Source organism: Lampris incognitus, chromosome 3, assembly GCF_029633865.1.
Source record: "Lampris incognitus isolate fLamInc1 chromosome 3, fLamInc1.hap2, whole genome shotgun sequence".
NCBI classification, from domain to species: Eukaryota; Metazoa; Chordata; class Actinopteri; order Lampriformes; family Lampridae; genus Lampris; species Lampris incognitus.
The window spans coordinates 2,981,034-2,999,914 of NC_079213.1; the positions used below are offsets into that span (position 1 = coordinate 2,981,034).

The 18,881-nt window shown below is 48.7% G+C and overlaps 2 protein-coding genes across 2 annotated transcripts in view; both read left to right on the forward strand.

Annotated features, from left to right (window-relative positions):
• The first annotated feature begins 306 nt into the window (after window positions 1–306).
• LOC130109030 (uncharacterized) lies at window positions 307–1,191 on the forward strand. Its single transcript, XM_056275737.1, has one exon. The coding sequence runs from the start codon at window positions 307–309 to the stop codon at window positions 1,189–1,191; it is 885 nt and encodes a 294-aa protein (XP_056131712.1).
• A 1,457-nt stretch (window positions 1,192–2,648) lies between these two features.
• cmah (cytidine monophospho-N-acetylneuraminic acid hydroxylase) overlaps window positions 2,649–18,881 on the forward strand; it is a 68,080-nt gene continuing 51,847 nt past the window's right edge. Inside the window, 1 exon segment of the mRNA XM_056275738.1 lies at window positions 2,649–2,693. The gene's annotated coding sequence lies outside the window, so the exon portion shown is untranslated.

The window sequence follows — 18,881 nt, forward strand, 5'->3', positions numbered from 1 at the left end:
AGGTATTTTATGACCCCAATCCCACCCAATCATCTTATCACATTGCAAGGCACGTGCTTGTGCCTGCGTAGCTGCGAGATCCCGAAGTGCTGCTGAAGTGCTGTGTGTGCGTGAGTATCGTTTGCTAGCTAGCTAGCTAGCTTAAGTAGAATAGCCTACGTTAAAATGGCCAGACAAAGCTCTCTATTCAATTTTTTCAAAAGACCACGACGTACTTTAGAAGAGGACACGCCTCAAGTCGTCAAGCATGTTTCTGCCACCGAATCCAGAACAACCGCGCCTTCTCCCCCTCCACTACCAGCAGACATGGCCCCAGCCCACTACCAGCAGTCATGGCCCCAGCCCACTACCAGCAGACATGGCCCCAGTCCACTACCAGCAGACATGGCCCCAGCCCACTACCAGCAGTCATGGCCCCAGCCCACTACCAGCAGACATGGCCCCAGCCCACTACCAGCAGACATGGCCCCAGCCCACTACCAGCAGACATGGTCCCAGCCCACTACCAGCAGTCATGGTCCCAGCCCACTACCAGCAGACATGGCCCCAGCCCACTACCAGCAGACATGGTCCCAGCCCACTACCAGCAGTCATGGTCCCAGCCCACTACCAGCAGACATGGTCCCAGCCCACTACCAGCAGTCATGGCCCCAGCCCACTACCAGCAGACATGGCCCCAGCCCACTACCAGCAGACATGGTCCCAGCCCACTACCAGCAGTCATGGTCCCAGCCCACTACCAGCAGACATGGCCCCAGCCCACTACCAGCAGACATGGTCCCAGCCCACTACCAGCAGTCATGGCCCCAGCCCACTACCAGCAGTCATGGCCCCAGCCCACTACCAGCAGACATGGCCCCAGCCCACTACCAGCAGTCATGGCCCCAGCCCACTACCAGCAGTCATGGCCCCAGCCCACTACCAGCAGTCATGGCCCCAGCCCACTACCAGCAGACATGGCCCCAGCCCACTACCAGCAGACATGGCCCCAGCCCACTACCAGCAGTCATGGCCCCAGCCCACTACCAGCAGACATGGCCCCAGCCCACTACCAGCAGTCATGGCCCCAGCCCACTACCAGCAGTCATGGCCCCAGCCCACTACCAGCAGACATGGCCCCAGCCCACGCACCGGAACTTACCGACACAGGTGCCACTGCTCCACTCGCCCCCACAGACCTATCAGCCGTAGATGAGCCAGCTTCTCAGCCTAGGCTGCGAACATTCCCTGCTACAAGAACGGACAACTGGGACAGAAGTTTTTTCCGGTCGATGGTATGAGAGATTGAAATGGATGGAGTATAGCATATCCAGAAATGCTTTGTTTTGCCAACCATGCCGCCATTTGACTGCTCCCTCCTCAGTTGCAGAGGGTGTCCAGAGGCCGCAGCGGCAGGTGAAGCCGCCTGGTAGGTTAAATCTGTGAGAACCCAGTTGTTGTTATAACAATGTCATGTTGAAAAGATGTAAAAAAAAATAAAAATGAAATGTTGTTGTACTGTAAACGTACCGGGTTCAGATTTTAGGGGAGGAGTGTAGTGTAGTGTATGGAGATACACACGAAAGCAAATGCTTTTATTTGCAGTAATATGTATTGTAGCGAATTCGGGGGGGGGGGGGGACAAGGCATCCACAGGAAGCGCCGCGGCCGGAACGCGAAACCGTATCGCCCGCACCGCAGGAGGCATCGCTAACCACTGGACTAAAGGGTCAGACCCGCCAGCCAGCGGCCAGCGTGTCTCCTTATCCATGCACGGTACAGTATTTTATGTTTGACCTGATATGCTGAAGCGCGAGGACGCGCTTCCCGAAGGAGGGGGGAGGGGTAGCGTTACGTGCATGGATAAGAAGACACGCTGGATCGCGGGTCTGACCCTTTAGTCGAGCGGTTAGCGATGCCTCCTGCGGTGCGGGCGATACGGGTTCGCGTCCCGGCCGCGGCACTTCCTGTGGTTGCGTTGTCTCCCCCGAATTCGCTACAATATACACAACTTTGTTAAAAGAAACACTCAACCGTAGGACAATTGCTCAACAAACCAGGAGCCAAATAATCCAGTGAGACAAGTAAAACCTCTATGAGACAGTACAAGCCTGTTTCACGCCACAAGCAGCCATCAGCTGTCAATAAAGCTGCTGATGAAGGAACATACCATAAACTGCCTCTCATGCACATCACTTGACGCGTCTCTGCTGGAGCGGGTCTCCGTGCTGTGACGCGTCTGCTGGAGCGGGTCTCCGTGCTGTGACGCGTCTGCTGGAGCGGGTCTCCGTGCTGTGACGCGTCTGCTGGAGCGGGTCTCCGTGCTGTGGCTTCTGTTCTTCAGCAAGATGATTGAGTGCTGTTCCTTTGCTGTTTTTAAGTCGGCTATGACTCCGTTATATCCAGGTGGATATCGAACCTGTGACCTGAGGCATTTCGCTCTGTCGCTGAGTCGTTTCGGGCTCGGCGATTGAAGGCGCTCCGCCGGCCCCCCCCCGCGCGCGCGTGCCCGTGAGCGTGCGTGGAGACAGTCAGTCGTGTGTGTGAGTCCACCTGACAGGCTGCGCTCGACGTCCTCCGTGGATAAAACCTCCTTTTCACCTCCTTTTCTTTTCTTTTCTCTTCTTTTCGTTAAACAATTTCTGTGGACTTTTATCATCACAGCTGAGGTCGAGACCTGCTCTCCATTTTCACACAGACACCATCTTTCTGAGGTAAGACAGCGTCCCTCTTGTCCAACCGGCTGGCTGGTGTAATGTGTTATCAGTCTGATTACCAGGGACAGCGTCCCCATACTGTCTGATTACCAGGGACGCTGTCCCCATACAGTCTGATTACCAGGGACGCTGTCCCCATACAGTCTGATTACCAGGGACAGCGTCCCATACTGTCTGATTACCAGGGACAGTGTCCCCATACTGTCTGATTACCAGGGACGCTGTCCCCATACAGTCTGATTACCAGGGACAGCGTCTGGGGACGCTGTCCCCATACAGTCTGATTACCAGGGACAGCGTCCCCATACTGTCTGATTACCAGGGACAGCGTCCCCATACTGTCTGATTACCAGGGACGCTGTCCCCATACAGTCTGATTACCAGGGACAGCGTCCCCATACAGTCTGATTACCAGGGACAGCGTCCCCATACTGTCTGATTACCAGGGATGATGGGGACAGCGTCCCATACTGTCTGATTACCAGGGACAGTGTCCCATACTGTCTGATTACCAGGGACAGCGTCCCATACTGTCTGCTTACTGTCTGATTACCAGGGACAGCGTCCCCATACTGTCTGATTACCAGGGACGCTGTCCCCATACAGTCTGATTACCAGGGACGCTGTCCCCATACAGTCTGATTACCAGGGACAGCGTCCCATACTGTCTGATTACCAGGGACGCTGTCCCCATACAGTCTGATTACCAGGGACAGCGTCCCCATACTGTCTGATTACCAGGGACAGCGTCCCCATACTGTCTGATTACCAGGGACAGCGTCCCCATACAGTCTGATTATCAGGGACAGCGTCCCCATACTGTCTGATTACCAGGGACAGCGTCCCCATACTGTCTGATTACCAGGGACAGCGTCCCCATACTGTCTGATTACCAGGGACGCTGTCCCCATACAGTCTGATTACCAGGGACAGCGTCCCATACTGTCTGATTACCAGGGACAGTGTCCCATACTGTCTGATTACCAGGGACAGCGTCCCCATACTGTCTGATTACCAGGGACAGCGTCCCCATACTGTCTGATTACCAGGGACGATGGGGACAGCGTCCCATACTGTCTGATTACCAGGGACAGCGTCCCCATACTGTCTGATTACCAGGGACGATGGGGACAGCGTCCCATACTGTCTGATTACCAGGGACAGTGTCCCATACTGTCTGATTACCAGGGACAGCGTCCCCATACTGTCTGATTACCAGGGACAGCGTCCCCATACTGTCTGATTACCAGAGACAGCGTCCCCATACTGTCTGATTACCGGGACAGCGTCCCCATACTGTCTGATTACCAGGGACAGTGTCCCATACTGTCTGATTACCAGGGAATGCGTCCCCATACTGTCTGATTACCAGGGACGCTGTCCCCATACTGTCTGATTACCAGGGACAGCGTCCCCATACTGTCTGATTACCAGGGACGCTGTCCCCATACAGTCTGATTACCAGGGACAGCATCCCATACTGTCTGATTACCGGGGACAGCGTCCCATACTGTCTGATTATCAGGGACAGCGTCCCATACTGTCTGATTACCGGGGACAGCGTCCCCATACTGTCTGATTACCAGGGACAGCGTCCCATACTGTCTGATTACCAGGGACAGCGTCCCCATACAGTCTGATTACCAGGGACAGCATCCCCATACAGTCTGATTATCAGGGACAGCGTCCCCATACTGTCTGATTACCAGGGACAGCGTCCCCATACTGTCTGATTACCAGGGACAGCGTCCCCATACAGTCTGATTATCAGGGACAGCGTCCCCATACTGTCTGATTATCAGGGACAGCGTCCCCATACTGTCTGAATATCAGGGACAGCGTCCCATACTGTCTGATTACCGGGGACAGCGTCCCATACTGTCTGATTACCAGGGACAGCGTCCCCATACTGTCTGATTACCGGGGACAGCGTCCCATACTGTCTGATTACCAGGGACAGTGTCCCCATACTGTCTGATTACCAGGGACAGCGTCCCATACTGTCTGATTACCAGGGACAGTGTCCCATACTGTCTGATTACCGGGGACAGCGTCCCATACTGTCTGATTACCAGGGACAGCGTCCCCATACTGTCTGATTACCAGGGACAGCGTCCCCATACTGTCTGAATATCAGGGACAGCGTCCCCATGCTGTCTGATTACCAGGGACAGCGTCCCCATACTGTCTGAATATCAGGGACAGTGTCCCATACTGTCTGATTACCAGGGACAGCGTCCCCATACTGTCTGATTACCAGGGACAGCGTCCCCATACTGTCTGAATATCAGGGACAGCGTCCCCATACTGTCTGATTACCAGGGACAGCGTCCCCATACAGTCTGATTACCAGGGACGCTGTCCCCATACAGTCTGATTACCAGGGACAGCGTCCCATACTGTCTGATTACCAGGGACGCGCGTCCCCATACTGTCTGATTACCAGGGACGCTGTCCCCATACAGTCTGATTACCAGGGACAGCGTCCCATACTGTCTGATTACCAGGGACAGCGTCCCCATACTGTCTGATTACCAGGGACAGCGTCCCCATACTGTCTGATTACCAGGGACGATGGGGACAGCGTCCCATACTGTCTGATTACCAGGGACAGTGTCCCATACTGTCTGATTACCAGGGACAGCGTCCCCATACTGTCTGATTACCAGGGACGATGGGGACAGCGTCCCATACTGTCTGATTACCAGGGACAGTGTCCCATACTGTCTGATTACCAGGGACAGCGTCCCCATACTGTCTGATTACCAGGGACAGCGTCCCCATACTGTCTGATTACCAGAGACAGCGTCCCCATACTGTCTGATTACCGGGACAGCGTCCCCATACTGTCTGATTACCAGGGACAGTGTCCCATACTGTCTGATTACCAGGGAATGCGTCCCCATACTGTCTGATTACCAGGGACGCTGTCCCCATACTGTCTGATTACCAGGTCCCCATACAGTCTGATTACCAGGGACAGCGTCCCATACTGTCTGATTACCGGGGACAGCGTCCCATACTGTCTGATTATCAGGGACAGCGTCCCATACTGTCTGATTACCGGGGACAGCGTCCCCATACTGTCTGATTACCAGGGACAGCGTCCCATACTGTCTGATTACCAGGGACAGCGTCCCCATACAGTCTGATTACCAGGGACAGCATCCCCATACAGTCTGATTATCAGGGACAGCGTCCCCATACTGTCTGATTACCAGGGACAGCGTCCCCATACTGTCTGATTACCAGGGACAGCGTCCCCATACAGTCTGATTATCAGGGACAGCGTCCCCATACTGTCTGAGTACCAGGGACAGCGTCCCCATACTGTCTGATTACCAGGGACAGCGTCCCATACTGTCTGATTACCAGGGACAGTGTCCCCATACTGTCTGATTACCAGGGACAGTGTCCCCATACTGTCTGATTACCAGGGACAGCGTCCCATACTGTCTGATTACCAGGGACAGCGTCCCCATACTGTCTGATTACCAGGGACAGCGTCCCCATACTGTCTGAATATCAGGGACAGTGTCCCCATACTGTCTGAGTACCAGGGACAGCGTCCCCATACTGTCTGATTACCAGGGACAGCGTCCCATACTGTCTGATTACCAGGGACAGTGTCCCCATACTGTCTGATTACCAGGGACAGCGTCCCCATACTGTCTGATTACCAGGGACAGCGTCCCCATACTGTCTGAATATCAGGGACAGTGTCCCCATACTGTCTGATTACCAGGGACAGCGTCCCATACTGTCTGATTACCAGGGACAGTGTCCCCATACTGTCTGATTACCAGGGACAGTGTCCCCATACTGTCTGATTACCAGGGACAGTGTCCCCATACTGTCTGAATATCAGGGACAGCGTCCCCATACTGTCTGAATATCAGGGACAGCGTCCCCATACTGTCTGATTACCAGGGACAGCGTCCCCATACTGTCTGAATATCAGGGACAGTGTCCCCATACTGTCTGATTACCAGGGACAGCGTCCCATACTGTCTGATTACCAGGGACAGTGTCCCCATACTGTCTGAATATCAGGGACAGCGTCCCCATACTGTCTGAATATCAGGGACAGCGTCCCCATACTGTCTGATTACCAGGGACAGCGTCCCCATACTGTCTGAATATCAGGGACAGTGTCCCCATACTGTCTGATTACCAGGGACAGTGTCCCCATACTGTCTGATTACCAGGGACAGCGTCCCCATACTGTCTGATTACCAGGGACAGCGTCCCCATACTGTCTGAATATCAGGGACAGCGTCCCCATACTGTCTGATTACCAGGGACAGCGTCCCCATACTGTCTGAATATCAGGGACAGCGTCCCCATACTGTCTGATTACCGGGGACAGCGTCCCCATACTGTCTGATTACCAGGGACAGCGTCCCCATACTGTCTGCTAGTTTCTGCTGGACTTGTTTCCCAACACAATTGTGAAGATCGTCTACATTTTAATTATTTCTACTTTCCACCTTTATTTTTCCATGAAGAAAGTGTGGAGGTTGTTGTCATACAGGTTTATTCAGGGTGTGTGTGTGTGTGTGTGTGTGTGTGTTTGTGCGTGTGTGTGTGTGTGTGTGTGTGTGTGTGTGTGTGTGTGTGTGTGTGTGTGTGTGTGTGTGTGTAAAAATTAGCTAATTTTCCAGTTCAACTGAATCCTTTATTGCAGACTCAGGGTCCATAACAGACAGAGACAAGGCCCAGGCCAGACAAGACGCAGAGTAAACTCGGTGAAGTGACGCAGATGGGCCGGGCCCTGGGCCGGGCCCGTGTCCTGTACCGGGTCAGAATGATCCGCTGGCAGAAATGACAAGCCCTTCTGTTTAAGTCCGCTGTGGTGGCGTTAAAGGTATGCGGTGAGACAGACGGGGGGACGGTCCATTAGATTAACAGCAAAACTGACAGCGGTGACTTGTACATTACCTTTGACCTGCACTACACTGAAAACAACACAACAGCACATGAACGTTGTCGGTTTTGTTTTGTTGTGTTGTTTTGTTGTGTTGTTTTGTTGTGTTGTTTTGTCTTCAAGAGAAACACTTGTTTCTATTTTCATTCCTGCAACATACAAGAAACAAGTTGGGACAGTAAAGCATTTACTAGTTGGTAAAGTTGCCATTCCTCTCACAACGCTTAAAAGACGTGTAGGGGTGAAGACACCCAGTGATGAAGACACCCGGTGATGAGGACACCCGGTGATGAGGACACCCGGTGATGAAGACACCCGGTGATGAGGACACCCGGTGATGACGACACCCGGTGATGAGGACACCCGGTGATGAGGACACCCGGTGATGAAGACACCCGGTGATGAGGACACCCGGTGATGAGGACACCCGGTGATGAAGACACCCGGTGATGAGGACACCCGGTGATGAGGACACCCGGTGATGAGGACACCCGGTGATGAAGACACCCGGTGATGAGGACACCCGGTGATGAGGACACCCGGTGATGAAGACACCCGGTGATGAAGCGATGCGGGTGTAATTTTGTCCCATTCTTCCGACAAACAAGTGTGAAGGTGTGCAGCAGGGCTTGCTTGTTGTATTTCGTGTTTCAAAATGCGCCACACGGGGTCAGGTCAGGACTGCAGGGGTTTCCCTTGCTCTGTGAAGAGGGCCAGAGCAGTCCTGCTGCATGCTCAGTAATCCAGCTGAGGACATCACAGAGGTTGGATCGGTTCATCTGGGCACAGCGTTAACTGGCAGATACGTGTCATCACTCATCTACTACGTCTCACCTGACTGCAGGTATCTGGGATACCTGCCAGATACCTGCCAGATACCTGCCAGGTATACCTGCCAGATACCTGCCAGATACCTGCCAGGTATACCTGCCAGATACCTGCCAGATACCTGCCAGGTATACCTGCCAGATACCTGCCAGATACCTGCCAGATACCCGCCAGATACCTGCCAGATACCTGCCAGATACCTGCCGCCCTGTCATTTATATGGGTGGGGATCCAGTTTGTCTTGCTGCATGCTCAGTAATCCAGGGAAATTTATGCGTTGCACCCAGATGAACCAATTCAACTTCCTTTGAACTATCAGGTTTCATACGCAAATAGGTAGAGTCCTAATGGCCATGTGTGCTATTCACAGAGGACTGGGGCATGGATGCGGTCGCAGCACTGTGAGATCCTCCGACAGACTGTGAGATTTCAGCAGCCCTATAAGTTCACTGCAGGCCACACTGTGTGACATATGGATCTAATAAACTTGGGTACGACATCAAGTGTGATGTATGTAGACTGTACGATGACAACACTACTACTTTTTTTTGTTATTGCATTTTTCATTCATGTGCAGATCAATCTCACAAAAAGAAACAGAACATAAACAAATAACAAGACAACAACACGGGGTATCGTACAACAATCAACACGGCACTAAACAAATACATTGAAGGCTTTACACAGCGTTAACTGCTTTACTACTCTTTAAACCACGTGTCAATATCATATGTAGATTCTATTTTTTTATCACTTTAGTTTTTATTGAAAGTTTTTAGGTCGATACAAACATGGCATCCGTATTCAGAAGTAAACATTAAATTATCTACATTTACTTGCACACAAGGCAAACAGGGCAACTCAAAACAAACAAACAAAAAACACACAAAAAAATGAACTACAAGAGCTTCCTGTGGGTCTAACTTTCCAGTCTTAAGTGTTGTCATGAATTCTGTTGTCGCGTGTTTGCTCCTTAAACCATGTCCATTTCTTCCACTGGTCTTCCATCCGAGATACTGTCGGTCTCAATCGATGAGTCAGTTTTTCCATTGTATGAATGTCCTCCACTATTTCCATCCATTGTCCTTGTGTGGGGGCGTCCACCTGGCACCATTTTCTTGTGATTGCCTTCTTAGCAGCAATCGGCAGTATCTTCACCAAACATCCATCACTTGGCCCTATATCGTCGTTTTTAACATTACAGAAACAGAGGGTCATATAGCTCTTAGGGAAGTCATATCCAAGTACCTTTTGTATTACATCATGAACCATCTCCCAAAACATCGCTAGCTTATTACATTTCCAAAATATATGCGAGTGGTCTACATCCTCTGTTCCACATTTCCTCCAGCATGACAGTTTGGTGCTGGAGTATCTATTTTGGATTTTTGGTGTAATAAAAAGACGTATCAGATTTTTCCAGGAGAATTCCCTCCATATCCGCGAACTAGTGGAGGATTGATGGACTTTCCACATATTCTGCCAGTCCTCCTCTGTAATTTCTGTGCCAAATTCTAATTCCCATTTTTCTTTTATATATCTAGTTGAGTGTTTACTAGTTGTGAGAGCTTGATATAGTACAGATATAGTCCTAGATTTTCTCCCTTTATATGCGTTAATTATAATTTGAATCACGCTGTTCACCTCCATGGAGGGTCCTCTCCTGATACGTTTGTTGTAATAATCCCTTAATTGTAAATATCTAAAGAAGTCATGATTCTCCAAATCAAACTTGTCTTTCATACCCTGAAAACTCTCCATCTCCCCTTTTTCCTCTAGAGTGCACCATGCTGTGATTCCCCGGTTAACCCACAGTTTAAAAACTGTGTCATGCCTCGCTGGAGTAAAGTCTCTATCATATGCTATCCATCTCAATAACTGTATCTCATCTTGTAATTTGTTGATTTTAATCAATTTAAACCATAACTCCAGTGTAAATAATGTGACTGAATCCATGTGGGGTTTTGTTTTCTTGTATATTTCTTTATCCCCTAAAATATTCTGGATAGGGTACCCACCATATTCCCTTTCCATGACTTTCCACTTGGCCATGTAATCTTGCCTACACCAGTCAACAGCATATCTCAGCTGGGCAGCTTTGAAATATTCTTTTAGATTTGGTAAACCCATACCTCCCTTTTCCTTTGAGAGCTGGAGAGTTTCATACCTTACTCTGGGCTTCTTCCCTCCCCAAATAAATCTAGATATTGTCCTATCCCACCTATCAAATTGAGCTTGAGTCACCTCTACAGGCAACGATTGGAATAGGTAAAGAAGCCTTGGTAGAATATTCATTCTAACTGTCTCAATTCTTGAGCTGAAGTCAAGTGGCAGAGTGGACCATCTATCAATATCCTTTTGCATCACATCGTTGATCTTGCCGTAATTTGCTTTATGTAATTTAGACAATTCCTTGGTTATGTAAGTTCCCAAATATTTGATTTTGTTTAGATTCCAATTAAAGTCAAATTTTCCCTTGAATTCTGTGGTTGGAGTATAATTGAGAACTAGCACCTGTGTTTTTGAGATGTTAATTTTATATCCAGATAAATGACCATATAGTTCTAGTAGCTTCATTAGTTGAGGGAGTGATGTATGTGGTTGCTCAAGATAGGCTATGACATCATCAGCAAATAGCCCCACCTTGTGGACAGTGCCATTCACTGTCACTCCATTAATTCCTTCATTTTGGCGAATGGCCTCCGCTAAAGGCTCAATGAATAACGCGAACAGTGTGGGAGACAAACAGCATCCTTGTCTTGTCGACCTCTGCAAACTGAACTTGTCCGTTAAACTCCCGTTTATTTTAATCCGAGCATTAGGTTGTTGATATAATGTTTTAATACACTGTATTGACTTATTGCTGAACCCTAGTCGTTCCAATACTGCATACAATAAATTCCAAGACACCCGATCGAATGCTTTTTCTGCATCTAAACTTACTAATAGTGCAGCTTGTTTTCTCTTACTCGCTTGATCAACAATATGCAATGTCCTTCTGATATTATCATGCGTTTGTCTTTCTCTCATGAATCCTGTTTGATCTTCATCTATCAAATCACCTATGAATGAGTTTAACCGTTTGGAGATAATTGTCGTATATATTTTATAATCTACATTTAATAATGAAATAGGTCTGTAGCTCCCACAATATTCTTTATCCTTTCCCGGTTTTGGAATGACTGTGATTATTGCCTCTGACCATGATGGTGGTATCTTATTATTGTGAAGTGTCCAATTGAAGGATCTCAGAAGTATCGGTGCCAGCTCTTCCCTAAACACTTTGTACCATTCTGCAGGGTATCCATCGCTGCCCGGGCTTCTATTGTTTTTCAAAGAATTTATTGCATCTATCACCTCTTCCATCTTGATGTCAGCTGTTAATTTGTCATTTTGGAGCCGTCCAATTGAGGGTAAATCTAATGGATTCAAAAAGGTATTAATTTCCGCTTCGGGTGCAGGTGTGGGTTGTGAATATAACTCTTTATAATATCCCAAAAATATGTCCTCTATGCTTTCTGGTATATTCGTTAACTCGTTTGAATGGGGGTCTCTGATCTTATGTATATGGCCAACTGCTTGCTGTTTGCGAATACATTTTGCCAACAGTTTAGTTGCGCGCGGGCCTGTTTCATAATATCTTTGTTTGAGAAACAAGCTTTTTTTCTCAACTTCATCTAACAGTTCTTTAGTCATGTCTGACTTAGCCGATTTGATTTGCTCCAACACCACGGGGTTTCCCGCAGTCTGGTATTCCCTCTCCATTTCTCTTAACCTGTCCGTATTCTTTCTGGATATAATTGATCTTGCCTTTTTGATCAATGCTGAATGCGCTATTAACTTTCCCCTGATGACCGCCTTCATGGCATCCCAAAATATTGTTGGGTCTGCTTCCCCATTGCTGTTTTCTTCTAGATATGTCCGAATATCCGCCTTTAACATAATCTTACTCTGCTCACTATTCAGTAGACCCACATTAAACCTCCAAACCGTATTTCGCTTTCTACAATTCAAATTAATTTCTAAATATACTGGATTGTGATCTGAGATATCCGCCCCTCCAATCCCACACTCCTTTACTCTGTAAATATCGTCTTTGCTCATAAGGAAATAGTCTATCCTTGAATGAACTTTATGTACAGCTGAGTAATGTGTATAGTCTTTTTCCTGAGGGTGTAGTTGTCTCCACACATCATCCATCCCCATCTCTTCCAGTGATATATTTACAAACCGAGTGACCTGTGTTTTAGTCCTTTTGAGACTGGTCGTATCCATTTTGTGATTCAACACGACATTCAAATCTCCCCCACAAATTAAGACCCCCTCTGACTCGTTTGCTATCTCATCAAACAAAGATTTAAAACATCTTTTATCACTTTCAGGAGGGGCGTATGTATTTACCAGTGTCACTGGTTTGTTCTCTAACCTCCCCTTCACTATAATATATCTCTACAACAAAACGAGACTCAAGATAAACATGGTTTATGATCAGTGTCATTCTTCTCGTAATAAAAAACAATATCTCGTTTTTCCAGTCAAGTAGTTGAACCAGTCAGTCTCTTAAAGAAGTACTCTTATCTCTAACCAACATAACTCAGTACAATCTAAATCTAAATCTCTGGCTTGGAGGGAATCCATCTTGCTCCCTGTGTACAGCCCCAGCAACCCTCGAGCACACAGTCGCCGCCGCTCGTTTTGTTGAATCCATCGCATTTGGGTCACAGATGCTAACAAGTCTGTTTGTTTGTGTTTAGCGCCAGCAAAGACTCTGCGTCGCGTTGATCAGTGCGTCATTTCCTGCTGCATTTCTATTGGTTGGTTAGTAGACGTAGGTTGTCATAGCGGTCACATTGCGAGATGGTCATCCTACATTTCTGGCCCTGTCGGACTTTTGTCCCAGGTCATCTTCGGTCGCAAGACGGTAATAACAGCCGTCTTTGGACCTGTCTCACAGTGTGACGTAGGACCACCGTTTTGGAGCCACAACCAAATATGTCGCCACGTGTAGTCGTCTTTCATCTAAGAACGTCGCACCAAATCGCACAGTCTGTAGAAAGCTTAAGCCCCCCCCCCCCCCCGGTTCAGGGACGGTCGCTCCCTCTTCACATAGATGGCCTCGCTGACTCCCCGTTCAAACCAGCGTTCCTCCCTATCAAGGATGTGCACATCCTCATCCTTGAAAGAGTGGCCAGACCAGGACTGTGGAGTCCTGGTCTGTAGATGGTGTAGACTGTGGAGTCCTGGCCTGTAGGTGGTGTAGACTGTGGAGTCCTGGCCTGTAGATGGTGTAGACTGTGGAGTCCTGGCCTGTAGATGGTGTAGACTGTGGAGTCCTGGCCTGTAGATGGTGTAGACTGTGTAGATGGTGTAGACCGTGGAGTCCTGGCCTGTAGATGGTGTAGACTGTGTAGATGGTGTAGACTGTGGAGTCCTGGCCTGTAGATGGTCCTGGCCTGTAGATGGTGTAGACTGTGGAGTCCTGGCCTGTAGATGGTATAGACCGTGGAGTCCTTGCCTGTAGATGGTGTAGACTGTGGAGTCCTGGCCTGTAGATGGTGTAGACCGTGGAGTCCTGGCCTGTAGATGGTATAGACTGTGGAGTCCTGGTCTGTAGATGGTGTAGACTATGGAGTCCTGGCCTGTAGATGGTGTAGACTGTGGAGTCCTGGCCTGTAGATGGTGTAGACTGTGTAGATGGTGTAGACTGTGGAGTCCTGGTCTGTAGATGGTGTAGACTGTGGAGTCCTGGCCTGTAGATGGTGTAGACTGTGGAGTCCTGGCCTGTAGATGGTGTAGACCGTGGAGTCCTGGCCTGTAGATGGTGTAGACTGTGGAGTCCTGGCCTGTAGATGGTGTAGACTGTGGAGTCCTGGCCTGTAGATGGTGTAGACTGTGGAGTCCTGGCCTGTAGATGGTGTAGACTGTGGAGTCCTGGCCTGTAGATGGTGTAGACTGTGGAGTCCTGGCCTGTAGGTGGTGTAGACTGTGGAGTCCTGGCCTGTAGATGGTGTAGACTGTGGAGTCCTGGCCTGTAGATGGTGTAGACTGTGTAGATGGTGTAGACCGTGGAGTCCTGGCCTGTAGATGGTGTAGACTGTGTAGATGGTGTAGACTGTGGAGTCCTGGCCTGTAGATGGTGTAGACTGTGGAGTCCTGGTCTGTAGATGGTGTAGACTATGGAGTCCTGGCCTGACGTGTTAGCTCTCCTGTGCGTGCGGTGCCATCCTCTTGGCCAGCGTCTGTTTGGTCAACACAGTCTCACTCCCAACTCGTCACATATGGACGCTTGGCCAGGAGCCCCTCTTCGTCACTTTGCAACGCATGGGTACCCCTTTGGCGTCATCGTTCAACGTGGAGGGTATTTGATTAGCGGCTGCATACGGCTCATAGGCACACCAATGTACAAGTCACGGCAATCCTCCTGGCACTTAACAGTGTACACTTTAATGTTGTGTTTGTGCCGGGGGACCCGATCCTTGGGGTGGACCAACTTCTGGCACAGTGTGTTTTTGGGTTTGAAAGCAACTGAAACGTGGTTTTTGGAAAATACGCGTCTCAACTGTTCTGACACTCCCGCCACATACAGAATCACCACTGGTTTAAGCTTAGACAGCTGGTGCACTGTTTGTGGGTCTTCCTGGCTTTGACCAACGCCCAGATAGGATAACCACACTTAACCAGGACCTGTTTACTGTGGGATTTCTCCCCTTCCACGGCCACTGTGTTGGTCGGGACGTTGTCAGCTTGGTGGTACAGCGTCCTGACAACTCCTAGTTTGTGCTCCAGTCGCCGCCGGATCTACCATATGGGCAATCTGGGCATGTGCTCAGGGGCCCCTGAGTGCAAAAGGCCCCTCAGTGATGGGAGGAAAGAAAAAGGTATGCTTTTTTTGTGTGTCTGGCTCCACAGAAATATGACACAAAGCTTGACCCATTCTCTTGATAATTATCCATTCAGAATGAAATTAAAGTTGTTTCCAAGAAAATTAAGTCTCACGAATGATTATTATATTGGTGAGATGGCTGGGCAGGTGGTGGCTGGTGAGCAAGCGGCAGTACACTGTATAGACTGGCTAACAGTCAAGTTGGGTGAGCACAGAGAGCAGGTGGCTTACACTGCACAGATTCAAGATCAGTTTTTTCTAAGCCAAGTCAAGGTTAAAAACAGTGGAATGAATGTTTACCTGACCCACTATCAGTCAGGTTGTATCAGTGAGAAGTGTGCGGGAAAAATTGCCAAGTAGCAGAAAATGGACGGCATTAACCAAAACCCCAGCAGGGCTGCCAAAAGAAAGGAAAGAAAAGGAAGTGAAAGAAAGGAAAAGGAAGTGAAAGAAGTGGCCACAGTGACAAATAAATAAATCCCACTAATAAGTACCGTTAAAACATTTTTTTTTAAAAACTACACAAAGTGAATAAGAAGGCATTCCAACAGATGACGTCGAGCTAGCAAGTAGTAATGCTAGCCTGGAAGCATCTCCCAGATAGCATCCGGATGTGGGCCACTTCAGGCAATGATGCGGCACTGATGGCCTTCTTCTGGCCCTGACAAAATGGATGTGAGCCTGAAATGGTCCACATGTATAAGAGCAAATATGGCCCTTTTCTGGAAAAGATGTGGCGCTCTCGGCAACATGTAATCTGGATGTGACTCTGAAGTGGCCCGTGTGGTAAATGGTGAATATGGCCCAAATATCACAAACAAATATGGCCACCTTTGGCAAATATGTGGCACATGCAGCATTGCTATGGCTTGGTTCTGGCCCAGATCTGGCAAACAGGAATGGACCGCTCAAGTGCCATCATTCCATGATGTGGGCCAGATGAAAGTGTCGGTGTGGGACGGGTCTGGGCCACAGCAATATTGCTATCTGGGCTACCATCGGTTGCAGCAATGCACAGCTGGATTTTGAGGACTTGATCACAGAGTTCGCAAAGAAAAAGCCAAGAAAGAAGAACTTCTAATGGTAAGAACCATCTGATTAGGCTGTCCGTCCACTGAGCAGTATTATCTGTTGTGATTGTGCGTTGCTGTATATTTTGTGGGTGAGTTTATTTGATATGCTGTTTGCATAACGTGTATTGCATCACTGTGGTGTGATGCTGCTATATTGTGTTGGAATCCGTTTGTCAAGTTCATTATATGTTGGTTTTTGCAGTTCTGTGTGAAGTCGCCTAGCTCACTTAGTGAGCCTTATTTTGAAACCTGCATTCAGCTGTGCTGTGTGATTACCTTAGGATGGTGTGGCTGTAAACTTAGTCCTACTCAGTCACATTATTGTGTATCAGTAATAACTGGTGTGCTGTCTACTTGGGTGGTTTTCAGGGAACACAAATATCTCCTTGGGATGATTTAATCCGTTGTTTCCTTGTCTTGTGATTTGTGAGTGACATGGCAGTACTTGGTGTTTTGAACTGTATAGACATACCTGCTCAGCTGGTCTGGTTATTTGGCCTTTGGCCAATAGGTGTGTGATTATGGTTTGGTGGATTTGACATGCCAGCTTGACTGGAAGCTCAAAATAATTAAGGTGGGGTTTAATGGCTGTGGTGGGTGGTGTGGGATGTGCGTGGTGTGTGTGTGGGAGAGGAGGGTTGAGCTTCAGGGGCCCCTGAGGGTACTAATCCGGCCTTGGCTCCAGTGGATGATGAGAATTAAACCTTAAGTACTGATCAGTATGTGTTGGTTTATGATAAACATCAACAATCAAATGTCCTGGTGACGGGGGACATTTGATTGTTGTTTACTGTAAACCAACACATTTAATTATGTTATGCACCATAGAGGGGGAATAATCCAAATCCCTCCCTATCTTTCTTTGAGGAAGATTGTTTTCAAACATTTCATAATTTTCTGACGCATTTGTTGGCAAACTGGCGATCCTCGGCCCATATGTCTATCTATCTATCTATCTATCTATCTATCTATCTATCTATCTATCTATCTATCTATCTATCTATCTATCTATCTATCTATCTATCTATCTATCTATCTATCTAGATATAGATATAGATAGATATAGATAGATAGATAGCTATAGATAGATATGTAGATGAATATATGTAGAGATATATATATCGACCTGTAGATGTCGCTGTGGTTCGTTTCGTGAGGAATGGTACATTTGGGTAATCGAGAGGAAGAAAGAGCACCAATTGGACGACCTTGCGTGAAGAGCTAGCACGACTATGGAGTTACAAACTTAAAGTCTAACTTATTCTACAGTAAGAACATTCTTTGTCAAACGCCAGGAGTAAAACACATAAATAAACAAACGACTAAAAAGAAATGGGTGCTATCAAACCGCCAGGTCTGTTGAAGGTGGCGGGAAATGTGGCTGCTAAGTGGAGGACCTTCAGGCGGCGATGAGGAAGACAGCCATGCTGCCGGGGCGCTGGGAGTCTTCATCACGTCTGTGCTGCTCGGGCAGAAAACCAAGATAAGTATGACGAGGTTTTAAAGAAACTTGTCGAAGAAACGTGAAACTTGTGACCGACGTGTGTTTGGCTCGCGTATGCAGCGTCATCCAGGGGAGTCGTTTGATAGTGTAACCGGGTGTTTTCTTGCCCGGTGCGGGATTCGATACGGGGTGTACCGCACCACAAGGCGGCGTCACTAACCGCTCGGATAAAGCAGGGGTCCCCAACAGGCGGCCCGCGGGCCACGTCCGGCCCGTGACGGGTTGATTTATGGTCCGCGAGAATTTTTGGAGAAATGCCAGGTTTTTTTTTATTTCCCTACCAAAAAAAATGTAATTTCTTAGTAAAAGTAAGACTAGTAATATATCGAAAAATAGATGAAAAATCTCTGTTTAAATTATAATACCTGCAACGTATCGACACCAAAACAAACTAACGAACAACATGCTACTGGAGGTTGAGTGGCTAAAAGTGGCCCGCTATGAAACGTAATTGGGGACCCCTGGGCTAAAGGGTCAGACCCGCTAGCTAGGGGCTAACGTGTCTTATTAGTAGTTTACAGTCGTCACCCTCTCCCGGAAGCGCGCCCTCGCGCTTTGTTCTTCCCGCGCTCCGAAGAGACTTCTGAGGATCTGCACAATTCCGGTTCCCACCGCTGCCACCAATGTAACCGGTTATGTTCTTGCCCGGTGCGGGATTCGATACGGGGTGTACTGCACCACAAGGCGGCGTCACTAACCGCTCGGCTAAAGGCTCAGCAGACCCGTTAGCTGGGGGCTAACGTGTCTTATTAGTAGCTTACAGTCGTCACCCTCTCCCGGATTCGCGCCCTCGCGCTTTGTTCTTCCCGCGCTCCGAAGAGACTTCTGAGGATCTGCACACTTCCGGTTCCCGCCGCTGCCACCCTAGTGTAACCGGTTATTTTGTTGCCCGGTGCGGGATTCGATACGGGGTGTACTGCACCACAAGGCGGCGTCACTAACCGCTCGGCTAAAGGGTCAGCAGACCCGT